The sequence below is a fragment of the Sphaerodactylus townsendi genome, linkage group LG01 (assembly GCF_021028975.2).
Source record: "Sphaerodactylus townsendi isolate TG3544 linkage group LG01, MPM_Stown_v2.3, whole genome shotgun sequence".
In the NCBI taxonomy this organism is placed as follows: Eukaryota; Metazoa; Chordata; class Lepidosauria; order Squamata; family Sphaerodactylidae; genus Sphaerodactylus; species Sphaerodactylus townsendi.
The window spans coordinates 48699384-48722769 of NC_059425.1; the positions used below are offsets into that span (position 1 = coordinate 48699384).

At 43.4% G+C, this 23386-nt stretch overlaps 1 protein-coding gene across 2 annotated transcripts in view; it reads right to left on the reverse strand.

Annotated features, from left to right (window-relative positions):
- Nucleotides 1-23386, reverse strand: part of EPAS1 (endothelial PAS domain protein 1) — a 134228-nt gene that overhangs the window by 56467 nt on the left and 54375 nt on the right. For both annotated transcript variants that reach the window (XM_048482720.1, XM_048482713.1), the window contains exon 2: nucleotides 1718-1908. In XM_048482720.1, the coding sequence (XP_048338677.1) occupies nucleotides 1718-1908 (191 nt within the window). The remainder of the gene's footprint in view (nucleotides 1-1717; nucleotides 1909-23386) is intronic.

Sequence of the window (23386 nt, forward strand, 5' to 3'; positions counted from 1 at the left end):
AATCCAAGTCCCACAATAGCAAAGTTAATATTACATCATGATTTTGTGCACCACAGTGGATGTTTACAATGTTGAAATGCATACACATTATCATAATGCAAGGTTCTGAAACAGATAACTGATAGTGTTCTATAATCCTATTATAAAAAGGCTAGCTGTGGTGGTGACGACTCACTTCCAGCCAGTCGCCACACATACAGAGCTTGGAGGAGGGGCTTACACAGAACAGGTAAAAAACAACACAAATAAAACAGCAGAATCTGGTGGTGACTCACTCTCTTGCACACTTGCCCTTTTGCCCTATTGCTGAATATTTAAAGTCACTGTATTGTCTGCAGCTGTCTGAGGAGGAGCAGGGGCAGGCATCAGCCGCTCCCTGTGGGAGGGTTGTGACTGTTGGTGGCCACAACTGTTGCATGGTGATACAGGCATCTGGGAAGAAGATAAGGATGAGGAGGGAGCTGGTGACGTGGTGCCAAGGGCAGAGGAAATGTAGGAGGGGTTGGCCCCTCGGTGGATGCCAGTAACCCACCAACACTTTTCTACAGCCCATTGTATTTGTTCATACAGTGGGCTTTACTGCTAGTATATACTTAATTGCCCACTTTCCCTTTAACCTTCTCTGCTTAGGAAAATAGTGCTTCTACTGAAGCCATGGCTGGCAATTCATTTTTAATATGGAGCTATATTTTAAACTGAGAAAGGGCTGAATTGTCAATGTTGGCATCAACTCCCAACTCATGCCTGAGCCAAGGCAAAGGAAAAGGGCTTTTTCACCTCTTCCCATTATGTGAACAAAATTAGATGCTTTGGCTGAATCCTCTCTTTAAACATTTCAGGAGTGGCTTTGACAGAACACAACATAGGGAGGGAAAAAGATTAATGCGGCAGCCAGATTATTGATGGGAACATCGTGCCGGGATTGGATTACTCCGGTCCTATATCATCTACACGGGCTGCCCATCGAGTTCCAGGCCATCTTCAAAGTATTGGTCTTGACCTTTAAGGCCATTAGCGGCACTGGGCCTACATATCTGAGGGACCGCATCTCCCTGTACTGTCCCACTAGGGCGCTCCGTTCCTCGGAGGAGCGCCTGCTGGAAATCCCTGGCCCAAAAAAGATCCGGCTGGCCTCTACAAGGGCCAGGGCTTTTATAGTCCTGGCCCCTACCTGGTGGAACAGGCTCCCTAAGGAGACCTTCAAAGTTTCTGCAGGGCCAGCAAAACGGACCTGTTCCGCCAGGCTTTTGGCCAGCCGGGATAACCATCAGACCCTCATGTCATCTAGGCCTCCCGTGCGTGGAGTTGGGGTTCAGAGGGTAAAGTTGCCATACTGGGTGTTTTAACTGTGGAACTTAATTTATTGTTTTATGGGTTTTATTGTATTATATTTAATAATGCTGTACACTGCCCTGAGCCTTCTGGGGAGGGCGGTCTAAAATATAATTAATTAATTAATTAACTATTTGTAAGAGTTAGCAGTGAGGTCTTTGCCACAAGTATCATCTTGGAGTGCAGGGAGTTAAAAATTCCTTTGGCTGTGTCTCAGCTCATGTGGAAGAAACTGGTTGAGATATCTAACAATGGGAAGATCCTTGGAACCAAGTGGTTTGCTTCCAAAATGTGATACTCTTTCAGGCTGGATGAAGGATCTGGGCTTCTGAACCTTTTACTGTATCCATTGGATAATTCACCAATTTTTGCTTTTACAGCTTACCTGAAGACAGCAGCTTGTGTGTCCGCAAGAAACTGATTGCAAGGCGCATTATAGATGCTTTGTCCAGGTGTGAACTAATATTGTGTGGCAAAGGGAGTTCATGCGCCAGCTCATAGAATACTTCAGTCTCTTTGCTTCTTCTGCATCTTGCAGCATCTCTTGACTTCTCCTTCCTCCTTTCAGAACTGCTCCTATGTATGCAAAAGGGGAACAAATAATCTTGAGAAACAGACAATAATTTTGAAGGACAAATCTATTTTATCACAGATAAGTTAGAAGGGCCTGTTTTAGTTAGATGATGTGCCATAATTAAATAGATGCAACGCATCCCTGTTCACCACTCAGTTGCTGCCACACAATTAGATGCAGGAAATACAGCCACTACAGATCAGTCACAGTAGATGGAGCTTCCATGTGAAGCTTCATTATATGGAGCTAGACCAGTGGTCCCTTCAGCTGAGGGTCACAGCCTCTATTCTAAGATGGCTTTCCTGCTACTACTATTGCTACCAGACGTCCTTTTGGTGGGGAGGGGGTGTCAGAGACTGAGCCTGTACATAAAGCACATGCTCAGTTATTATGCTCCAGATCATCTTCTTAGGAGACAGGCAACATCTGACACCACCTAAGCACACAATGCATTTTAATACAGACAGGTAACATATTTAGCTACATGTCAACGGACACCAAATTTTGCATTTATATCACAAGAGAGATTAATCCTGGTAGTACATGGACATTCTTGAAAAAGAAGGTTGGTTTTACATTAGGCCAATGGGAATCAGAAACAGATACACAATAAATTGCCTGCCAAATATACCAGACCCACTATTTAAATATTTGAATTATATCCCACTCTGTTCCATGGTTTCAGAGTGGTTTACCACAGTTTTTCTAACATATCTGTTCCAAGACTACTCAGAAGTTTCATCTGGTTCTATCAACTTGCTTCCTACAAAATATGTTTGGAAATGCAGAGTTTATAGCAGATTGTGTTTCCTTTGATTACAAACTCTTTTATTTGTTCTTTGTGACACTTTCCCGTATCAACACGGAACAAACTGCTGCAATAGCATTCAAAGTTTTTTCTTTAAGAAAACAAAAGCAAATCAGTACAAATATGGTCTTTAAAACTACAAGAAAACAGAACGGTAAACCCTGTAAAGTAATTGTTTGGTTATGACATTGTTGGAATTGTATTGTTGAAGGCTTTCACAGCTGGAATCAACTGGCTCACTTTTCTTTGTTATGATCTTTGGCCAGCATTTTTTAAAAAAGACAAAAACACGCAAATATAAATGTACACAGTATAAAAAAGAAAGATACATGCAACATCATCCCAACATAAAACATCACATGTTACAGAACATCATACATCATCAAATACATAGCTATTAACCTGACCGTTATACAACAAAGTGCTCCTTTTTCTTTGAGGCTATAAAGCAGAATTTCGCTACATCATAAGAAATGGTGGGCCTTTTATTTTCCCACAAAAATTTAATAATTACGCTTTCATTGGCAACAAAATGATTTAAATAGCTGAAGTGATGTATCCAAGGATTTGAATAGCTGAAGTGATTTATCCAAGGATCTTCTAATCTCAGAATAGAGCTTGCAGTCCAGGAGGATGTGCAGCAGTGACTCCACCACTTCTGCTATCCATAAACATTTGTGCATCTCACTTGGTTGATGCTGAAATCAACCAGAGAGGACAGGAGAAGGCAGAGCATCATATTGGGCTCTGGGAAAAGCCCATCTAATGTGTGGTGAAGTAATATTAGATAAATGGGGAGCTGGGCCCCTTCTGACCCAAGATATTAAATCCCTATGCATTTTGGGAAGAAGTACAAACTTCTTCCCAAAATGGGGCAGGGCATCTTTGGGGGCCGGTTGAGTGAAATACCAGCCCTCAGACTTATGCCTGCCTTTTGGCAGCATACATCCATTCAGCCCTTTGGGCTTTTTGGCAGTGGGGAGGTCCAGGGTTTTTTCCTGCTCCCTGCACTGCATGGTGCCACAGCCCGCTACCTCTGGGTTTGGATGGGGCTTTTGGTGTTACAAGCTAAATAATACAGTGCAATTTGTATGGCTTCCCTCATCTGGAACACAGATATAGAAGGTCTGTTGGTCACCTCAAATTTCTACCATAACTTATTTCTTGATTTTTACCCCTTTTGTGGCATAAGGGCTCATAACAGAGTATGGAACATTTCAAACTACTCTCATTCCCCCCTCAGCCCCTGCCATACCCAACCAACATATTTCTGTTATTCGGCATTCCTCACCAAATTTTCTACTAAACACCGAAACGCAGATTGGCAAAACTTCCAGAATTTGGTATTATTGGTATGAATGCCTTATGTGTCTAGAACAGTGGTGGCGAACCTTTGGCACTCCAGATGTTATGGACTACAATTCCCATCAGTCCCTGCCAGCATGGCCAATTGGCCATGCTGGCAGGGGCTGATGGGAATTGTCGTCCTTAACATCTGGCGTGCCAAAGGTTCGCCACCACAGGTCTAGAAGAAGCAAAGGCCTCTTATATTTGACCTGTTCCTCTGAATTTAACCCACCTAGGCTAGAATTATAGACCAGGCCTCTTTATTGAAAGGAGCACAGATCATAGCACTGATCAACAAATGCAACTGCTCCTGTGGTGACCATGAATAGTCCTACCCACAGATAAGGTCAAGATACAACCCAGAAAGTAAAAAAAATGAATCCCAACATGTTGGTCATTGAACCCTGAGCCTTGCAGAAGATTCTGAGCATGAGGAACTGTTGTAGTCTGGACTCAATAGTGTATCTTCTTCACTTTTTCTTACATGTTTCTTGTCACTATTTCAGTGACAACTTTCAGGCCAAGGTTGAATTGGAAGAAAGCCTTTTTAGCAACTACATTAACTTGTTTCTCCATTAATAAAGTTGGATCTGGTATAATTCAAAGGTTCTTAAGTGAATCACTGTACTGTACTCAATATGATCTTTGGCAAGGAAACCCACTGGCAGGCACCATGGCAGCTACAATGGGGATCACTGCTTTAATAATATGAGCCCTTACTTGCTTTAGCCATCTAGCACTATTGATCTGGAGTCCTCTTACAGAATAAATTTGGCTGTAGTCTGCAGGTACAGTCTCTGCAAGTTAACTGGTGTGACAGCAAGTGGGCAGGGTAGAGTCACAATGTTGGATCCCACAGATTTTCAACAGCAACAGCCCTTGAACCTGTGGAAGTGCTCAAAGCATTCCTTGCTGGCAGCTTGCATTAAATGAGAGCAAGTGTATCTCTACTACTCTGTCCTGTGCATGCAAAGCATAAGGCAAGATATTTCTTCGGATACAATTTCAAAACGAATTAAATACAATTAGATGAACCTCGTGATATACATTTCATTGCTTCATGTGCACACGGTTACTTCACTAGACATCACGCTGAAGCACTAAGTGTTGCTGCAACCCGTGTGGAAGTGGAATCATAGCCAGTATACATCTGCTTCTGCTCTTACATCATTGGAGCCAAGCCTGAAGTTTGTCTCATGGCAAAAAACTCACTGGCGCCTTCCAATACTAAACCTCTTCATTATTAATAACTTTGAACCCAAAATGGTGTGGAGAACCACTACTATCTATTACCCACTGGCCATTTTATTTATTTATTTAACAAATAAATGGTGCTGCCTATGTTTTGATCTGGACAAAACAGTAGCCTGGCTGCAACACAAAGCAACAATGAAGACCACCATCTAAGTGGGACAAAATTCACCTGACTCTCTGAGGATAATGGAAGCCAAAACAAAAATTCATTGTCTGCAGAACCAGCCTAATTAGACCTCCAAAGCTTACCCTCCCAAATATATAGAGCACAAGTAACATCATATAATGCCCAACCAAATTTCAATAATCTTTGGCCTTGATCAACAGTATCAAAGAGAGATCAAAAGAGGCTTTCCATTCAGCATGACATTGGCCAACTGCGCATGGGCCAAAAACACCAGTGCGGGGCTGGTAAAAACATGGGTTGGGGGGAGAACTTTGCACGGCCATTACCTCTGAAATGAGGTAGCACCGTGCTTTCTCCCCCCATCCCCAACTGGTGGGAAAATGGGGTTTCTGTGACTCACTAAACTAGAAGTCTTTTCGGAAACAGCTTTTTGCACCTGGTGCTGAGCGAATGGTATCAGGTTGGAGGTGTCTCTTTTAGGCACCTCCATTTTGTTTTTAGACTTACCTTCCCTTCCCCTGTGGAGCTCTACAGCGATGAGGGGACATGCCTCCTGCCTTCTGACCCCAGAGGCATTGCCATGGTAAGTTTACAAACAAAACAGAGGCAACTCTGTGCAAAGGTGCCTCTGTGGGCCATGGACTCCAGGACTGCCTGCACGGAAGCGTGCAAATGGTCCTGGGGCTCCACTGGTATCATTTATATTGGTGGGCCGCCACTTCACAGGCCCATGTGGAACGGGCCACTGAAATGAAAATGCCTCTTCTAAAGGAGTGCATGTGAGTCAGTATGGTGTAGTGGTTAAGAGCAGCAGACTCAAATATGGGTTTGATTTCCCACCCCTTCACAAGAAGCCTGCTGAGTGATCTTGGGCCAATCAGAGTTCTCTGAGAACTCTCTCAGTTCACTCAGAGACAGGCAATGGCAAACCACCTCTGAACGTCTTTTGCCTTGAAAACCCTAAGAGCTCATCATAAGTTGACTTTGATTTGACAGCACTTTCCACCACTGCAAAAGAGTGCCTGCTATAATATACACATGAAACGTACAAAAAGTAAAGTATGAGATTTCTTCAAAAGTATTGTTTTTTCCAAATGCAATTGTACGTAGCTTTAACTAATAGAGATGAATAAACTATCAATTAAAAATGCTGACTGACACAGTCTCGGGGTGTCCTGGATTCCTTGTCTGTTTACTTTCTGTCACAGTTATGGTCCCACCCTTTCTCCAAGCAGCTTACGGCACCATGTTTTTATTTTCACAATAGCTCCATGAAGTAGGGGAGGTTGAGAGGTAGTGATCGGCCCCTGATCAGCAACTGAGCTTCATGCCTCAGCAGTTTATTTGAACCCAGATATTCTTAGCATCTTTAAGCACCTTTGGTTTAACATTCACTTCCTGCAGCAACTTTGCAGAAAAGAGTTTCCTGACATACACTCTGCATACCTGCATGTGCCTGTGTACACAGTTGTTGATACCTACACTGCAAAGGTCAGGAATCCAGTTAATTGAGCCATCAGGACTAAGAGCTACTGTCGAAGGACTTCCTATCACAGCATCAAATGCTATGTTGTTGAACAAGAACAGCATGTTCTAATGCTGCCAAAAAGATAAAAGAAAATATGCATGGCTTTCTCTACACTTGGAAATGGCTGACCAAACTGAACAGACAACATTTAGGACAGCAAATATTTTAAACTGTGTTAAAACACACATGCGCACACAGGCATTTTGTTGAAAATCAGCTCGTTTCTTATGTTCTGTATTCCATCCAAGGTAACGACTACATCATCAAAGGGCCAGCACATGAAAAGTTTTACAGACAGGTGGCTCAAAAGAGCTCCAAACTCTAACCCACACTTCTTGAGTATGCTTGCAATCACCTTCCTTTAGCAAGACAAGCCCAATGCCTGTATACTGTGGAGAATACCCGCAGCTGTTAACTGGTATGGTCCCAATTTTTTGCTTTGTGTTCCTGGTACATCATTTCTCCATCTTCTCCCTTGTGATATCTAACATGTTACTATTCTCTTTTCCACCAAAAGATAAGAACATAAGAACTAGCCTGCTGGATCAGACCAGAGTCCATCTAGTCCAGCACTCTGCTACTTGCAGTGGCCCACCAGGTGCCTTTGGGAGCTCACGTGCATGATGGGAAAGCAATGGCCTTCTGCTGCTGCTGCTCCTGAGCACCTGGTCTGCTAAGGCATTTGCAATCTGAGATCAAGGAAGATCAAGATTGGTAGCCATAGATCGACTTCTCCTCCATAAATCTGTCCAAGCCCCTTTTAAAGCTATCCAGGTTAGTGGCCATCACCACCTCCTGTGGCAGCATATTTCAAACACCAATCACACATTGTGTGAAGAAGTGTTTCCTTTTATTAGTCCTAATTCTTCCCCCCAGCATTTTCAATGAATGCCCCCTGGTTCTAGTATTGTGAGAAAGAGAGAAAAATTTCTCTGTCAACATTTTCTATCCCATGCATAATTTTATAGACTTCAATCATATCCCCCCTCAGCCGTCTCCTCTCCAAACTAAAGAGCCCCAAACACTGCAGCCTCTCCTCATAAGGAAAGTGCTTCAATCCTTCAATCATCCTCGTTGCCCTTCTCTGCACTTTTTCTATCTCTTCGATATCCTTTTTGAGATGTGGCGACCAGAACTGAACACAGAACTCCAAGTGCAGTCGCACCACAGCTTTATATAAGGGCATGACAATCCTTGAGGTTTTATTATCAACTCCTTTCCTAATTATCCCCAGCTAGAGTTTGCCTTTTTCACAGCTGCCATGCATTGAGTTGACATTCCCATGGAACTAAGACGCCCAAAGATCTAAGTAGAATGGTAACTTCATTCACCAAACGCTCGACCATCTCTATTTTAGAATGTTCTGCTTGCATTCTAAATGCAGAGCATTCTAAAACAAAGACGGTCCAGCATGTGGTGGATGAACTTAGATTTTTCGGTGGAAAAGAGAATAGTGTGAATGGCTAGAGATGAGGAGGAAGGGCTTTCATTGTGCAATGGAGGAAGGGAGACCAGGTACACACCCTGAACTACTCAGATAAAGAATGAAGTGACAATATATTGGCTTCCGGTTGAGTTCCGAATCATTCATAAGGTGTGGGTACTCACCTTTAAGGCCTTACGCGGTCTGGGACCTTCGTACCTTCGGGACCGTCTTACCCCATATGTCCCTTTGCGGCCTCTGCGTTCGGCAGAGGCCAACTTGCTGGCTGTTCCTGGCCCCTCGATGATGCGGTTGGCCTCTACCCGGGCCAGGGCCTTTACAGCCCTGCCCCCTGCCTGGTGGAACACTTTACCACCAGCTATTCGGGCCCTGCGGGATCTTGGAGAGTTCCGCAGGGCCTGTAAGACCGAATTGTTCCACCGGGCGTTTGGAGGGGCTGAAGTGCGCCCTCCCCCCCTCCTTTTTATGCTCTGGGCCCTTAATTGGGCCCTCAGCTTTTTGGGTCTGTTTCCAGGGTGGGTGTATTACGTTTTATGAAGTTTTGTTGGATGCCGCTGTAACTTATTTAATTCGCTGTTTTAATTGGGATTTTAATGTTATTGTTGTGATGATTGTGTTGTTTACCGCCCAGAGCCCTTCGGGGGAGGGGCGGTATATAAATTTGATTATAAATAAATAAATAAAAATAAATATGCAGATGAACATGAAGGCACCATGCAGACCCAGTTCACACACTGCAACTAATGAGGAGTACATAGGAGCAACAGTGGTGTAGTGGTTAAGAGCAGGTACATTCTAATTTGGAGGAACCGGGTTTGATTTTCCGCTCTGCCGTCTGAGCTGTGGAGGCTTATCTGGGGAATTCAGATTAGCCTGTGCGCTCCAACACACGCCAGCTGGGTGACCTTGGGCTTGCCACAGTTCTTCTGAGCTCTCTCAGCCCCACCTACCTCACAGGGTGTTTCTTGTGAGGGGGGAAGGGAAAGGAGTTTCAAAGCCCCTTTGAGTCTCCTATAGGAGAGAAAGAGGGGATATAAATCCACCTCTTCTTCTTCTGCAGTTTGGATGCTTCATAACATTCTGAGACATATTTTTCTAGCATATGATTGACCAAGGAAACAAACATTTTCTTGTGTTTTACTCAGTAAGGCTGTTACTGAGACAACAACAAACAGCAGGCTCAGGCAGCGATCCATACTGAGAGAACAGTGGACTTACATTGGCGTCTGTGAAATACTGGAGGGCATGCTAATACAGAACACCAATAGGGATTCCAAAGAAAAGCCAAACCAGACAAAATAGTTGCATTGATGAATTCTCCAAGATCCTCAGTTTCATGTTTTCCCTTTAATCCCACTCTGACAAGAAGAAGAGGAGGAGGAAGAGGAGGTGTTTGTATTTATACCTTCCCTTCCTCTCCTGTAAGGATTCTCACACTGGCTTATAAACTCCTTCCTGTTCTCCCCCCACAACAGACAATGTGTGAGGTAGGTGTGGTTGAAACTGTTCTGAGAGAAGTGTGACTGGTTCAAGGTCACCCAGCAGGCTTCATGTGTAGGAGTGGGGAAACAAATCCAGTTCACCAGATAAGTATCCACCACTCATGTGGAGGAATGCAGAATCACCCAGTTCTCCAGATTAGAGTCCACTGCTCTTAACCACTACAGGCAGCTGAGCCTGTGGATCTTAGGGTCATTTCTCACAAAGCACAAAAACTTACCTATGATTGCTGCACATTGTATATTCAGAGAGTCACAACCTATGCAGGCTCTTTGAAGAGAGGTACAGATGATTGTGCATTTTCAAACTATTTATCACACTGTATTTCTAGATGCACCCAAAATGTGATATGTATAAAGGCCCTTAGAGGAGAGAGGGACAGCTTTCAATGAAAGTTATTTATTTCCACCTTTCAAATTAAGCATTTAATCTAATTTAGTCAGTAACTGCATTTTTCTTTGAGTAGCGCCATCATGTGGTTGCCTAATTAAACCAACAAACAAGAAGGGTTGCTGCATGCTGTCCCTGGAGACATGATTCTACTTGATCACAATGTAACTAAAATGACTTCTGCTATTGCTTTTCTTTGCTTCCTATGCACTTATGATATTGATAATAAAATTTAGGACAAGATCACAACAGGAAGATAAGGACAATACCCACCAGTGGGTTTTTATCACCCATTTATATTTGAACAGCTTCAAGATTCTAATCTCAAAACATTCTTACATTGTAGCAATCAGTCATTTATTCTTGACAATTTATCTGAAGGTCTGAAAAAAACATCATTACCCAGAAGCTAAACCAGCATTGCTGAGATCTGCCTGCCGATAAGGCAACTATTTACATAATCTAGAAAGCACATACCAAAAGTTGAGCTTTATCTCTTCAGCAAAGGTTAAAGAAGTTATAGTCATAGCACAGTATACGGGCTCTGGAGCTGCAAGGTTTTGGTGTGCAACTCTCTGTCTTTATCAGAAGGAAGGGCATTTACAACTCATAAGTTTCCACTCCTGGTGGGTGAGTCCATTTTGGAAATCAAGATGGGAAAACACAAACGTGTTTCACATGTGACGTGTTAATATTGTCATATTTCAGTTGGTCCTAATAGAAATTACTATATAACCTTTGTTTCTGGATTTTTTTCTGAAGGCCAAAATGGTTATCAATTATCTCTGTCTATGGGATTCTTCAGTTGCAGAAAGATAACAGGATGGGTCTTTGCTTATGTGGGTTTCTGCTCCTAGGTAATATTACCTCATTTAGTTTCACTGTCTGTTTGCCTGATATTTTATTAGGTCATAATAAAAGGTATTATACAACTTTCATTGTGTAATGCCTTTATTATGGGCTGAAATGCCGACATGTCTGTTTATTTATTAAAATGTTTATCACCCACCTTTTTTTGTGGTTAAAGATGGATGAATTTCGTGGTCTTTGCTATGTGCTGCCAATTTGTGAGTGTTTTTGCTATGGCAAACTAAGTTTGAGTTTGCCTAGAAATCAGAACTGGAAACTAAGTTTGATTGTTTAGATTTTAAACCGCCCACCCCCGAAGGGCTCTGGGCGGTGTACAACAGGCCAAAAACAACATTACACACAACAGGCCAGAGCAACATTTCACACAATAAAAAATAAGTTAAAACAATTTACAAACGCTATAAAACATAGCAGCATTAATACAGTAGAATAAAGTACAACAACATTACAAAAAGTACGAAGCCCGATACCAAGGCTGGGAGGGGACAGCAGTGCTAAGTAGATGCTATATTGGGCGTTCCAATGATGGAATAGCATGCAACACAAGGGCATCCTGAAGGGGGAATCCGTGGCTGGCCTTACCATAGGCCTCACCAAAGGCCCGGTGGAACAAAACCGTTTTGCAGGCCCTGCAGAATTCACCAATTCACCACCCTGTGGGCAGGGCCCACACATCTGATGGAAGGGTGTTCCACCAGGCAGGGGCCAGGGCCGCAAAAGCCAGTAGAGGCCGCAGAAGCCAGTAGAGGCCAGCCGCATCATGGAGGGGCCAGGGACCACCAGTAAATTGGGGTCTCCAGTCCTGGTTTGCCCAATTCACATGTAATCACTGATTATATTTTACTGAAAAGCAGGCAGAGATTGGGGAAGGGAGAGTCCCAAAGGATATGGAGAGGAAGAATTGTGCATTGTATGAAATTATATCAGAAACAAGACAATAAGCTAGGAAATGGAATTAACTAATACAGGACATTTACAGTCTAACCCGGAAGGGGGGAATTCCCCTCTGGTGCTGGTGCACCACTGTGTCAGCAGAAAAGCACTGGCGGAGGGGCAACTTACCTGCGTGTCTGGGTGCCACACAGCTCTGCAGCACACAACTTGAAAGCTGGATCCGTCGTCCAGGCCCATAGCCCCAAACTTTGCACTACCGTGGCTGGGGGCATTCCAAGGGCAGGCTGGGAGGCAAGACTGATCTTAGTCAGCTGGCAGAGCCCAGTTGGCACCCTTATACCGGTGGAGACACTGGTATACACCACGATGACCCATTGTTATTCCTCACACAAGGTTCAGCCATGATTTAGATCGCTGCATGATGGCAGGTCCCCCTGCCATGTTTAACCCATATCAGAGGGCTACAAAATAGGAAGCAAAGTAGAACATGCCAAGTAGAACATGGGACAAGCAATTAGTTTAATGGACCATGTTCTTAAAAGGAAATCATACATGTATGGAAATGAGAATATCTTAAGATCTACCTGTCTAACAAGGGAACGAAGTACTTAATTCAAAGCCTGCAGTTTAAAACTGGACCCAGGCAAGGTGTGGCCAGCATCAAATGGGCCTGCAAGCTGCCGATCTCCATATCGAGTTTGGAGTTGGGACAAGCCCTGTTGGCCCTGCTCCTGAGCTCCTCGTAGAGTTCAGGGGTGGGGTAAGCTCTGCTGGCTGGCATTCAGCTGTGCCTGGACAGGGTGAGCCAAATTGGCACTGCTCCTGAGCTCCATGTGGAGTTCAGAGGCAGGGCAAGCCCCACTAGTCAGCATTCAACCATGCCCCTGCCCTATTTGGGGGCACAACACAGTTTGTGAGGGGAGTGGCCCTGTAGTGCTCCCCTCACATGATTGTAGCCCAGGACTCTAGCTCCTCAACGCTTCTTTGCTATGCCACTGGTTTGTAGCACATAGGTTCTTTGCTTTTTGGCAGCACTTTTAGCACCCACAGATTTTTGTTTATATTTTAAACATCTTAGGAATCTGACACAAGCAGAAACTCCAGTTTAGGTGGCCTTCTGAATGAGACTGGTGAATGATATCATGCAGAACTGCAAATTTTTTACTAATGATGATCAAGATCCACACACAAGGATCTTGTGAGCGAATAGACATTAAGAGCAAAATAAGAAAAGCCATTTCCAAAGCAGCAACAGTGGTGAACACCAGCCTTTATTGGGTCATATACCAACTGGGTCAGATTCAATCCTAACAAAACACTGTTCAAGGTTGTGGCAAATTTATATCAAATCCTTCAGCTCTTTAAGGGAACCACTGCTACTCCAACCTTGTTTTTAGGAATAATGCATTATTCTTCATGCCAGCAAAACACTGAGGAGCAATTAATCACATACCTTTGATCAACCGGGGCCTGCTGAGGTATGTTTTGAGTGCAATGGAAACAAATCCTTAAGAAAACAATTATGAGCCTCAACAATTTCTCAACTGAAACACTGTTTCAATGTTTCAAGCATTAGGGTGTGGAGTCCTGAATGTAGGGTAGCCGGTTCTGTTAAAAAGGGAAACTACTGGCTTTGCAAAAGACAAATATTGCTCAAACCCAATACTGATTAATCTCTCTGTTTTATTTTTCAATCCAGCAATGCTATTCAGATAGCAAGAGTGATCACAGGTGAGCAATGACAGGAAAAATATATATTTGTTTAAAGTCGGAGAAATGGCCAAGGTGGCCATTACAATTTTAACGAACAACTATGAATTTCCTCTTATACATTTATACATCTACAACAATGTACTGGGGAAGAGCTGAGGACAAGTACAAGTAGCATTATTCTTAATGACGCAACTGGACTAAAGCCAAACGGATTTTCAGTTCTTGATGTTAATGGATGCAATAGGAAAGTCCCAAGTGGTTTCACACATCTAATAGGAACATAGAATGTAAGTACTATGAATCAAGAAAAACATAAAAACATAGAATGAGAAATGGGACATGTAAACACTGCAATCCTAGTAATGAGTAAACTAATGTGGAGTGGATTAGGACATTTTCACTGAGAAAATATAGAAGAAACAGAGTTGCTGTAATAGTGAGGAAAAAATGTAGCACAAACAATCAGGGCTATAATGCAAAGTCTGACTGGATAAATCAATCAGTCTTCATGGAAAAGCCTATCAACATCATTAAAGTTTACACTCCAACAAGAGATATTGATGAGGAAGAATTTGAAAACTTTTACACAACAAGAATAATAGAATTAAAGAGTTAGAAGGGACCACAAGGGCCATCAAGTCCAACCCCCTATATGCAGGAACACATGTTCAAAGCGCCTCTGACAGATGGCCATCCAGCCTCTAAGAACCTTCAAAGAAGACACTCCACCACCCTCCACGGAAGCGTATTTCACTGTTGAGCAAGGCTTACTGTCAGGAAGTTCTTCCTAACATTTATGTGGAATCTCTTTTCCTGTACCTTGTCCTAGTCTCTGGAGCAGCAGAAAACAAGCTTGCTCACTCTTCAACATGACATCTTTTCAAATATTTAAACATGGCTATCATGCCACCCCTTAATCTTTTCCAGAATAAACACACATAGCTCCCTAAGCCACTTCTCATAGGACATGGTATCCAGACCTTTGACAATTTTGGTCACCCTCCTCTGGACATGCTTCAGCTTGTCAATATCCTTCTTGAATTGTGGTGTCCAGAACTGGAAACAGGATTCCAGGTGAGGTCTGACCAATGCAAAATAGAGTGGTACTTTTATGTCCCTCAATCTAGACACTATATTCCTATTGATGCAGCCAGGAATCACATTGGCTTTCTTGACTGCTGCCTCACGCTGCTGATTCATGATCAGTTTGTGGTCTACAAAGACTCCCAGATCACTTTCCCAAGTACTGCTATCAAGCCAGGCATCACCCATCTTATATCCGTGCATTTCATTTTTCTGCCTAAGTGAAGTTTAGGTTGAAATTCATTTTGTTAGTTTTGGCCCAACTTTTTAATCAGAACCAGAAGATGGAGAAGCTCTATTTTCTTTGCTAAAACAAGACCAAGAGATGACTGTGGCACAGTCCATGAATTATTAATATTGAAAAGCAGAATAAAGATGGAAAAAATAGAACATTATCAGTGCCAAAATACAATCCAAACAACATTCCTGAAGAGTTTATAGGCCATGTAAAAGCAGATCTGCATTACTAAGTTCAAGCAAATGTGAACCAAAAAAACTATGGCTTTAAAACAGAGGTATTATCAAGGGAAAATGTGCAAATACTATTCCTGTAGCCAAAAGAAATGAAAAGTCTTGATGGATGCCTGATGAAACTCTTAAAATTGCTAAAGACAGATGAGAAACAAAAGTAAAAGGTGACAGAAACAGAATCAGAAGCCTAAATGCCAGCAACTTGCATGTAAAGACAAAGTAAACTATTATAACAGCTAGTGTAAAGAAACAGAACAGAACAATAAAAAGGAATAAGAAGAAGAGAAGAAGAAGAGTTTGGATTTATATCCCCCCTTTCTCTCCTGTAGGAGACTCAAAGGGGCTTACAATCTCCTTGCCCTTCCCCCCTCACAACAAACACCCTGTGAGGTAGGTGGGGCTGAGAGAGCTCAGAGAAGCTGTGACTAGCCCAAGTTCACCCAACTGGTGTGTGTGGGAGTGCACAGGCTAATCTGAATTCCCCAGATAAGCCTCCACAGCTCAGGTGGCAGAGCAGGGAATCAAACCCGGTTCCTCCAGATTAGATACATGAGCTCTTAACCTCCTACGCCACTGCTGCTCCTGTTCCACAAGATCCAATAAATCAAAGGGAAATTTAAAGCACAATTACACAGACTAAAAACTCAACATGAAAACTCATCAACAACATTAACAAAATAAAGATGGGACCAACAAACTATACAGAAGAGATGAAAGAACTCTATACAGAAGAGATGACCGTTTCTTTCATAGAAGAATCCTTTGAAGAAGAACCTACAGTTTTAGAAAATGAACAGAAAGCAGCACTAAAATCAACAACAAATCACCAAGAGTAGGGAGATTAATAGAGCTATTTCAAGCCAAAGGAACAGAGTCCATCAAAATCTTAGTAAGAATATTCCAACAAATACAGAAAACATGGTCCACAGACTGGAGATGCTCAACATACCTTCCAATTATGAAAAAAGGAGATATCAAAGGCTGATTTTTCATGACTGAAATGCCCTATGGTAGACCAGAGAGCATGCCTGCCATGGCGCTTTTTGTCCTGCTTTTGACTCTTCACTGCTCCCCAGTTCTTCCTGGGGTTCAAGGCAGACCCGGCGTGTTATGACCAAACTGTTTCTTCACAAGCCTGGTGCTTCTCCATTTGCACTGCCAGCACTTCTGCAATGTCTTCCTCTGTTTCCCGCATTCTGATTGGCTGAATCTCCCCCCTTTCCCCCCACTCGCTTTCACTATTCACAAAACAGGTGCCAAGAATCGGTGCCCTCGGCCCCCCATCTAAAATCCTTGCATGTGCGAGGGAACCGCCGTCCTACACACCCCCTCTGTCTAAAATCGAAATCTAAAAACCTTGTATGTGCAAGAGAACCGCTGCCCTCCTGTTCGCAGCACCTGCACATGCTGCTTTTCTGTCTAAAAACCAAGGTTTCTCCCTCTGTGTTTTTTTTCCATTGCAAGGGGGGGAAGAGCTCCGATTCTCAGCGCCTGTCCATTGGTGGGGTGGGACAGAGGAGTGAGGTGGGAAAAATGGCCCTGGTTCTGCTGCCCAGGGCTTTTGCACAGCAGCAGAAGCCACCAGGGCACAAAGGGGCATTCCAAAAGAACCTCAACCATTGCGGTTCTGGAAATTCGCGGAGCAAAGCCAATGCCGCAGGGCAGCGCTGGGGCAACAATGTGGCAGACACACTGTAGCACTGGGAGCTGTGAAGAACTCCTAGCTGCCCCAGACTATTCTCTGTGCTAACAATGGGGCATTTTTACCGTAAAAAATCAGCCAAAGACTGCAGCAGCTATCAAACATCATTAATTTCCTACACAGGTAAAGTGATTCTCAAATGTAACAAGAAATGCCCACTCTGACCCTGACTCCGCACCCGACACAAGACTGCAGTGGCGGCGCCCGGGGCAAGCCGCCCCAGATGTCCCCATTGCAGCTGTGCCTCTGGCTGTGAAGCCTGGTGCAAAGGTGCCATGCAGGCCACCAAACCTGTTCCTTTCTAGGCAGAGCCAGTTTGAGTTCTTACAAATCTCCTGGAGAGTTCAAAATAAGATTCGCAAAGGCCTGAGGGCAGTTACAGACTAATTGGCTCATTGTGGAGAAGGCGGAAAGGCTGAGTCACAAGGTGGGATAAGTCAGATAAGCAAGACACCTCCAGTGTAATCTCAACAAATGCACCACCCATTAGAAGGCTGCAATCTAGAAAGGTCATGCCACAATTTAATGCTAAGATTTGTCATGCATTTTGCCATACAATGTGCATGCCTATATTGGCTGCTATAGACCAACAAAGTCTACTACTTGTTCATCTGAAATAATTATTAGTGTCCAAGCTCCAAAGGATTATAAAATAATGTGAAAGAAGTCCTGCTTAACACTGAAAATGCTAAATAAATGCTGAATGTATAGCTGTGTATATATCAATATAAATAACAGGAAATACTAAGATGATTCTTCAGCTCTTGTACGCAGTGAGCAACTAAAAGTGTACATCTTTGTATAATCTAAAGCCTGCTTCCTTCCAAGTGCCTAAAATGGGATTAATCATTCCTGTTTAGGCCAAAGTTGATACACCAATCATCAAGGCTTTTTCATTTTCCTTCTTCCTCCTTGGCGGATCCTCAAGCAATTGCATAAGGATTTGGTGGGCTACTACCTACTCAGGGATGGGAAACGGCAAGGATACTGAGAACCCAAAAACTGTTGGCTCTCATAGAACACAGATTTCTTTTTAAGTGGATATGCTCAGCTCCAGTTACCATCAACACCTCTCAAGGACTTGGCAGTGCCAATTATTTCATCAGTTTCTGGTAATGTCTTCAAGGGCCCTTCAGTAAGTTTAAGTTACTCTCATGCGTACTGTCTGTAGCACTGCATATTTTGCCCCCTTCAGTTGTTGACACAGTTGCAATATTTACTTTTCAAATAAGAGAGATCAGGAACACTTCTGTGGGGATATTAATGCATCTGTAACCAATGGTGCTGGCTTTGGTAGAACAATCAGCTTTGGCTCCCTCCAAATGTATCAGAATCTTTATGAGCCCTACTTCTTGCAAACACATCTACTGTGACATGCCTCTGAAGAGGCCAGCCATAGATATAGGTGAAATGTTAGGTAAAAAAAACTACCAGTCCATGGCCACACAACCTAGAAAACCCACAACAGCAAAACAGAAGACACTTTTGCTTTTACAGAGGACTAACAACTTCTCTCCCTTTCCGGTCAGCAGCTCCCATCTGAAAACTGGCTCCAGAGGGTCAGCGAAACCTCCTCAGTTGCTTGGGGAAGTAGCATAGGGATGGGTATGGAAATAATCTTGACTCCACTCCCAAGCATAAGTCTTGATCCAAACTAGGGATGCACATGATTATAAGAACTACCCTGCTAGGTCAGAGCTGTGGCCCATCAAGTCCACTATTCCATGTCACCAAGTAGCTAACCAATTGCTCTGGAGGGCCAAGGCCTCCCATTGCTGTTCCTTCTCAGTATTGAAGTTTGCGTTATGGGAGTTTAAGAACATAAGAACAAGCCAGCTGGATCAGACCAAAGTCCATCTAGTCCAGCTCTCTGCTACTTGCAGTGGCCCACCAGGTGCCTTTGGGAGCTCACATGTAGGATGTGAACGCAATGGCCTTCTGTGGCTGTTGCTCCCAATCACCTGGTCTGTTAAGGCATTTGCAATCTCAGATCAAAGAGGATCAAGATTGGTAGCCATAAATCGACTTCTCCTCCATAAATCTGTCCAAGCCCCTTTTAAAGCTATCCAGGTTAGTGGCCATCACCACCTCCTGTGGCAGCATATTCCAAACGCAATCACGTTGCGTGAAGAAGTGTTTCCTTTTGGTAATCCTAATTCTTCCCCAGCATTTTCAATGAATGCCCCTGGTTCTAGTATTTGTGTGAGAAGAGAAAAAATTTCTCTCTGTCAACATTTTCTACCCATGCGCCATTTTGTAGACTTCAATCATATCCCCTCAGCCTCCTCTTTCCAAACTAAAGAGTCCCAAACGGCTGCAGCCTCTCCTCATAGGGAAGGTGCTCCAGTCCCTCAATCATCCTTGTTGCCCTTCTCTGCCTGTCTCCTCAATATCCTTTTTGAGATGTGGCGACCAGAACTGGACACAGTACTCAAAGGTGCGGTCGCACCACTGCTTTATATAAGGGCATGACAATCTTTGCCAGTTTTATTATCAATTCCTTTCTAATGATCCCCAGCATAGAGTTTGCCTTTTTCACAGCTGCCATGCATTGAGTTGACATTCCCATGGAACTATCAACTAAGGACGCTAAATCCCTTTCCTGGTCTGTGACTGATAGCACTGACCCTGTGCGTGTATGTGAAGTTTGGATTTTTTGCCCCTATGTGCATCGCACATTTTTTGCTACATTGAACTGCATTTGCCATTTCTGTGAGCCCACTCACCTAATTTATCAAGGTCGCTTGGAGCTCTTCGCAATCCTTTGTGGTTCTCACCACCCTACATAATTTGGTATTATCTGCAAACTTAGCCGCCACGCTACCCACCCTACTTCCCAGGTCATTTATGAATAGGTTAAGAGCACTGGTCCCCAAAAGCCGGATCCTTGGGGACACCACTCCGACATCTCTCCATTGTGAGAACTTCCCATTTACACCCACTCTTTGTTTCCTGTTTCTCAACCATTTTTTTAATCCATAGGAGGACTTCCCCTCTTATTCCTTCATTGCTGAGTTTTCTCCAGCAGTCTCTGGTGAGGAACTTTGTCAAAAGCCTTTGGAAATCCAAGTAGACAATGTCCACTGGTTCACCCCCTGTCCACATGCCTGTTTACACCCTCAAAGAACTCTAGTAAGTTTGTAAGACAGGATTTGCCTCTGCAAAAGCCATGCTGACTCTTCCTCAGCAGGTCTTGCTTTTCTACATGTTTTATAATTTTATCTTTAATGATAGATTCTACTAATTTACCAGGAACAGATGTCAAACTGACTGGCCTGTAATTTCCCGGGTCCCCCCTAGATCCTTTCTTAAAGATTGGTGTGACATTGGCCATCTTCCAGTCTTCAGGGATGGAGCCTGATTTCAGGGATAAGTTGCATATTAAGTGAGAAGATCAGCAATTTCATGCTTGAGCTCTTTAAGAACTCTTGAATTGAATGCAATCTGGGCAGGGGATTTGGTAGCATTTAGTTTATCAATGGCTGCCAGAACTTCTTCCTTGTCTACCACTATCTTCGCTAGTTCCTGGATTAGCCTCTAAGCTTGGTTCAGGTGCAGGAATTTTCCCTCACCTCCTCTTGGTGAAGACAGATGCACAAGAATTCATTCAGCTTCTCTGCAATCTCCTGCCATCTTTAGCACACCCTTGTTCCTTTGTCATCCCTAACGGGCCTACAGCTTCCCTTGCTGGCTTCCTGCTTTTGATGTTACTTGAAGAACTGTTTGTTGCTGGTCTTGATGTTCGCAGCCATCGTTCCTCATAATCCTTTTTTTGCCTCCCTTACAGCTAACTTGCTTCTCTTTTGCCACCATTTTGTGTTCCCTCTCATATTCTTCATCCAGCCAAACTGGACTTCCATTTTCTAAAAGACATTTTCTTTTTTTTCGATAATTTTCCTCAACACTCTCTTGTTGTTAACCATGGTGGCTTTTCTTTTGGACTGGGTGCTGCCTTTTTTCCCTGTGGAACACATTCCAGCTGAGCTTTTATTACTGTGTTTTAAATAACCTCCAAGCATCCTGGACAGTTTGACTCTCTTGATTTTCCTTTCAGCTTCCTGCGCACTATCCCCTCATCTTTGAGAAATTTCCCTTTCTGAAGGCGAATGTAACTATATTAGTAGTTGCCACTTGTTAAGCATGCTGAGATAACTGAATCTGACAGAATTGTGGTCGCTGTTCCTATCGGCTCAACAACACTGACTTCCTGCACCAGATCCTGGGGCCCACATAGAATTAGATCTAGGATCACCTCTCCCCTGGTTGGTTCTACAACCATCTGCTCTAAGCCACAGTCATTTAGCATGTCCAGGAATGCTCTCTCCTTACTATGACCTGACCATGCATTTTTCCAGTTTATATGGGGATAGTTAAAATCACCCATTACCACTACATTTTTTTTTGTTTTGTTGGCCTCTCCTAATTGCTTTTCCATCTAAGAATCCTCTTGTGCGCTTTGGTCAGGGGCGATAATATATTCCTAATATTAAACTGTCCTTCACACCTGGTATGTATATCCACAGTGGTTCTGTAGGTGAACCAGCTCCCCTTGCATTGTCTATTTTATATGATACTATGCTCTCTTTGATGTAAGGAGCAACTCCACCCCTGTTTCGCCCTGTCCTATCCTTCCTATAGAGCCTGTAGCCTGGTATAACAGCATCCCACTGGTTCTCCTCATTCCACCATGTCTCTGTAATGCCCACTATATCAAAGTCCTCCTTCAAAACTCTGTACTCTAGATCCCCATTTTAGGTCGAATGTTCTACTATTAGCATAGGAACACCTGTATACTGTCTCTGTCCTTAACCTGGGATTTATGTGCTTTACCAAGTCTTTTAGACACTATCCCTTGTCACATGCACATTGCTATGTTTAGCTTGTATGTGGTTGGATTTAGAAAAACCTTCCTCTCTGTCTGCATCCCCATAGATACTGTATTCACGAGGACCAGTCACCTCAGCTCCTGTCGGCTTTCCCCGGTGATCAGTTTAAAAGCTGTTCTGCCACCTTTTTTTAATGTTGAGCGCCAGCAGCCTGGTTCCTCTTTTGGTTAAGATGAAGCCGTCCGTTTGTACAGGCCTACCTTGTCCCAAAAGGTTCCCCAGTTCCTGACAAATCTGAAACCCTCTGCCTTACACCACCTTCTCATCCGCAGCATTGAGATACTGTATGCAAGCACTTCTTCTAGCTCGCCTGGCGATGGAGCAATTAGCATTTCTGAGAATGCCACTTTGGAGGTCCTGGACTTCAACCTGTTTCCTAGCAGCCTAAATTTAGCTTCCAGAACCTCCCAGCTACATTTCCCAATGTCGTTGGTGCCAATGTGGACCACAACTGCTGACTCCACCCCAGCACTGTCTAAAAGCCTATCTAGACGATTTGCGTTATTAGTAATGGTGCCCTTCTAAGGTGCTCCTTGATCTGCCTGTGGTTGAGTGAGGGCAACTCTGAGCTTTGCTTGTACTTAGCATACAGCAGTGTTCTCTGCTCCCCCCCCCCCCAACATACTACTTGGAGCAACAAGATGGAGAACAGTGCTGGGGAGACACATAAGAATGGTTGCTGGGGTTTGGAGAAATGAGAAGGCAAGGCTAACCTACCAGGGGCTTAGCAGTGCAACCCGGTCTTAATTGTTGTTCTTAATGAAACAAGGAGGTTCCTCTGAAGCCCATGTTGCTGCTGCAAGAATTTGTCTGAGAGAAGTCATGCCAAGTCACGCCCACACCAACATTTGAAGACTTGAGTATGAATCTTGGGTGTGAATCTTCCCCAGACAATGATGATTATCATCTGGGTAGTGCAAAATCTGGTCAAAACCTGCCTTATGAAATAAAACATGAATTCCAAGGTTTGGGGCTTTTTCTGGTCTCCTTGAATAAATACATTTTATTTTTATTTTTTATTTTTGTGAGGGATTGTGATCTAACCATGAAATTTGCACTGGATGGTGCCGAAGCAAATAAATAAATAAAAAAAGCTGGTGCTGTATATTATTTTTTTAATCATGGCTATACTGTATGTGGGCTTGTGCTGTTGTAACCTCAGCTTGTGGGTTCTGTGGGGCAAAACTTGGAAGGAGTTTGCAACAATTAAATTTTAAACAAAATGGTTTACTTTCTTTAACATATGACACTTATCAAACGTTAACATTTAACACTCCAAGGTCCTGTCCAAGTTTCATTCCAAGACCTTCCAATTGTAGTCTGATAATGCCAAATCCATTCTTCCTGCTGGTGGTTGACTCATGAAGACTCCAGAGGCTTGGTGAACTGGATTCAATATGATGAAGGTCCCCAAAAGAACTCTCACCAATTACATACACAAAAACCCAGAAACAATAAATTCT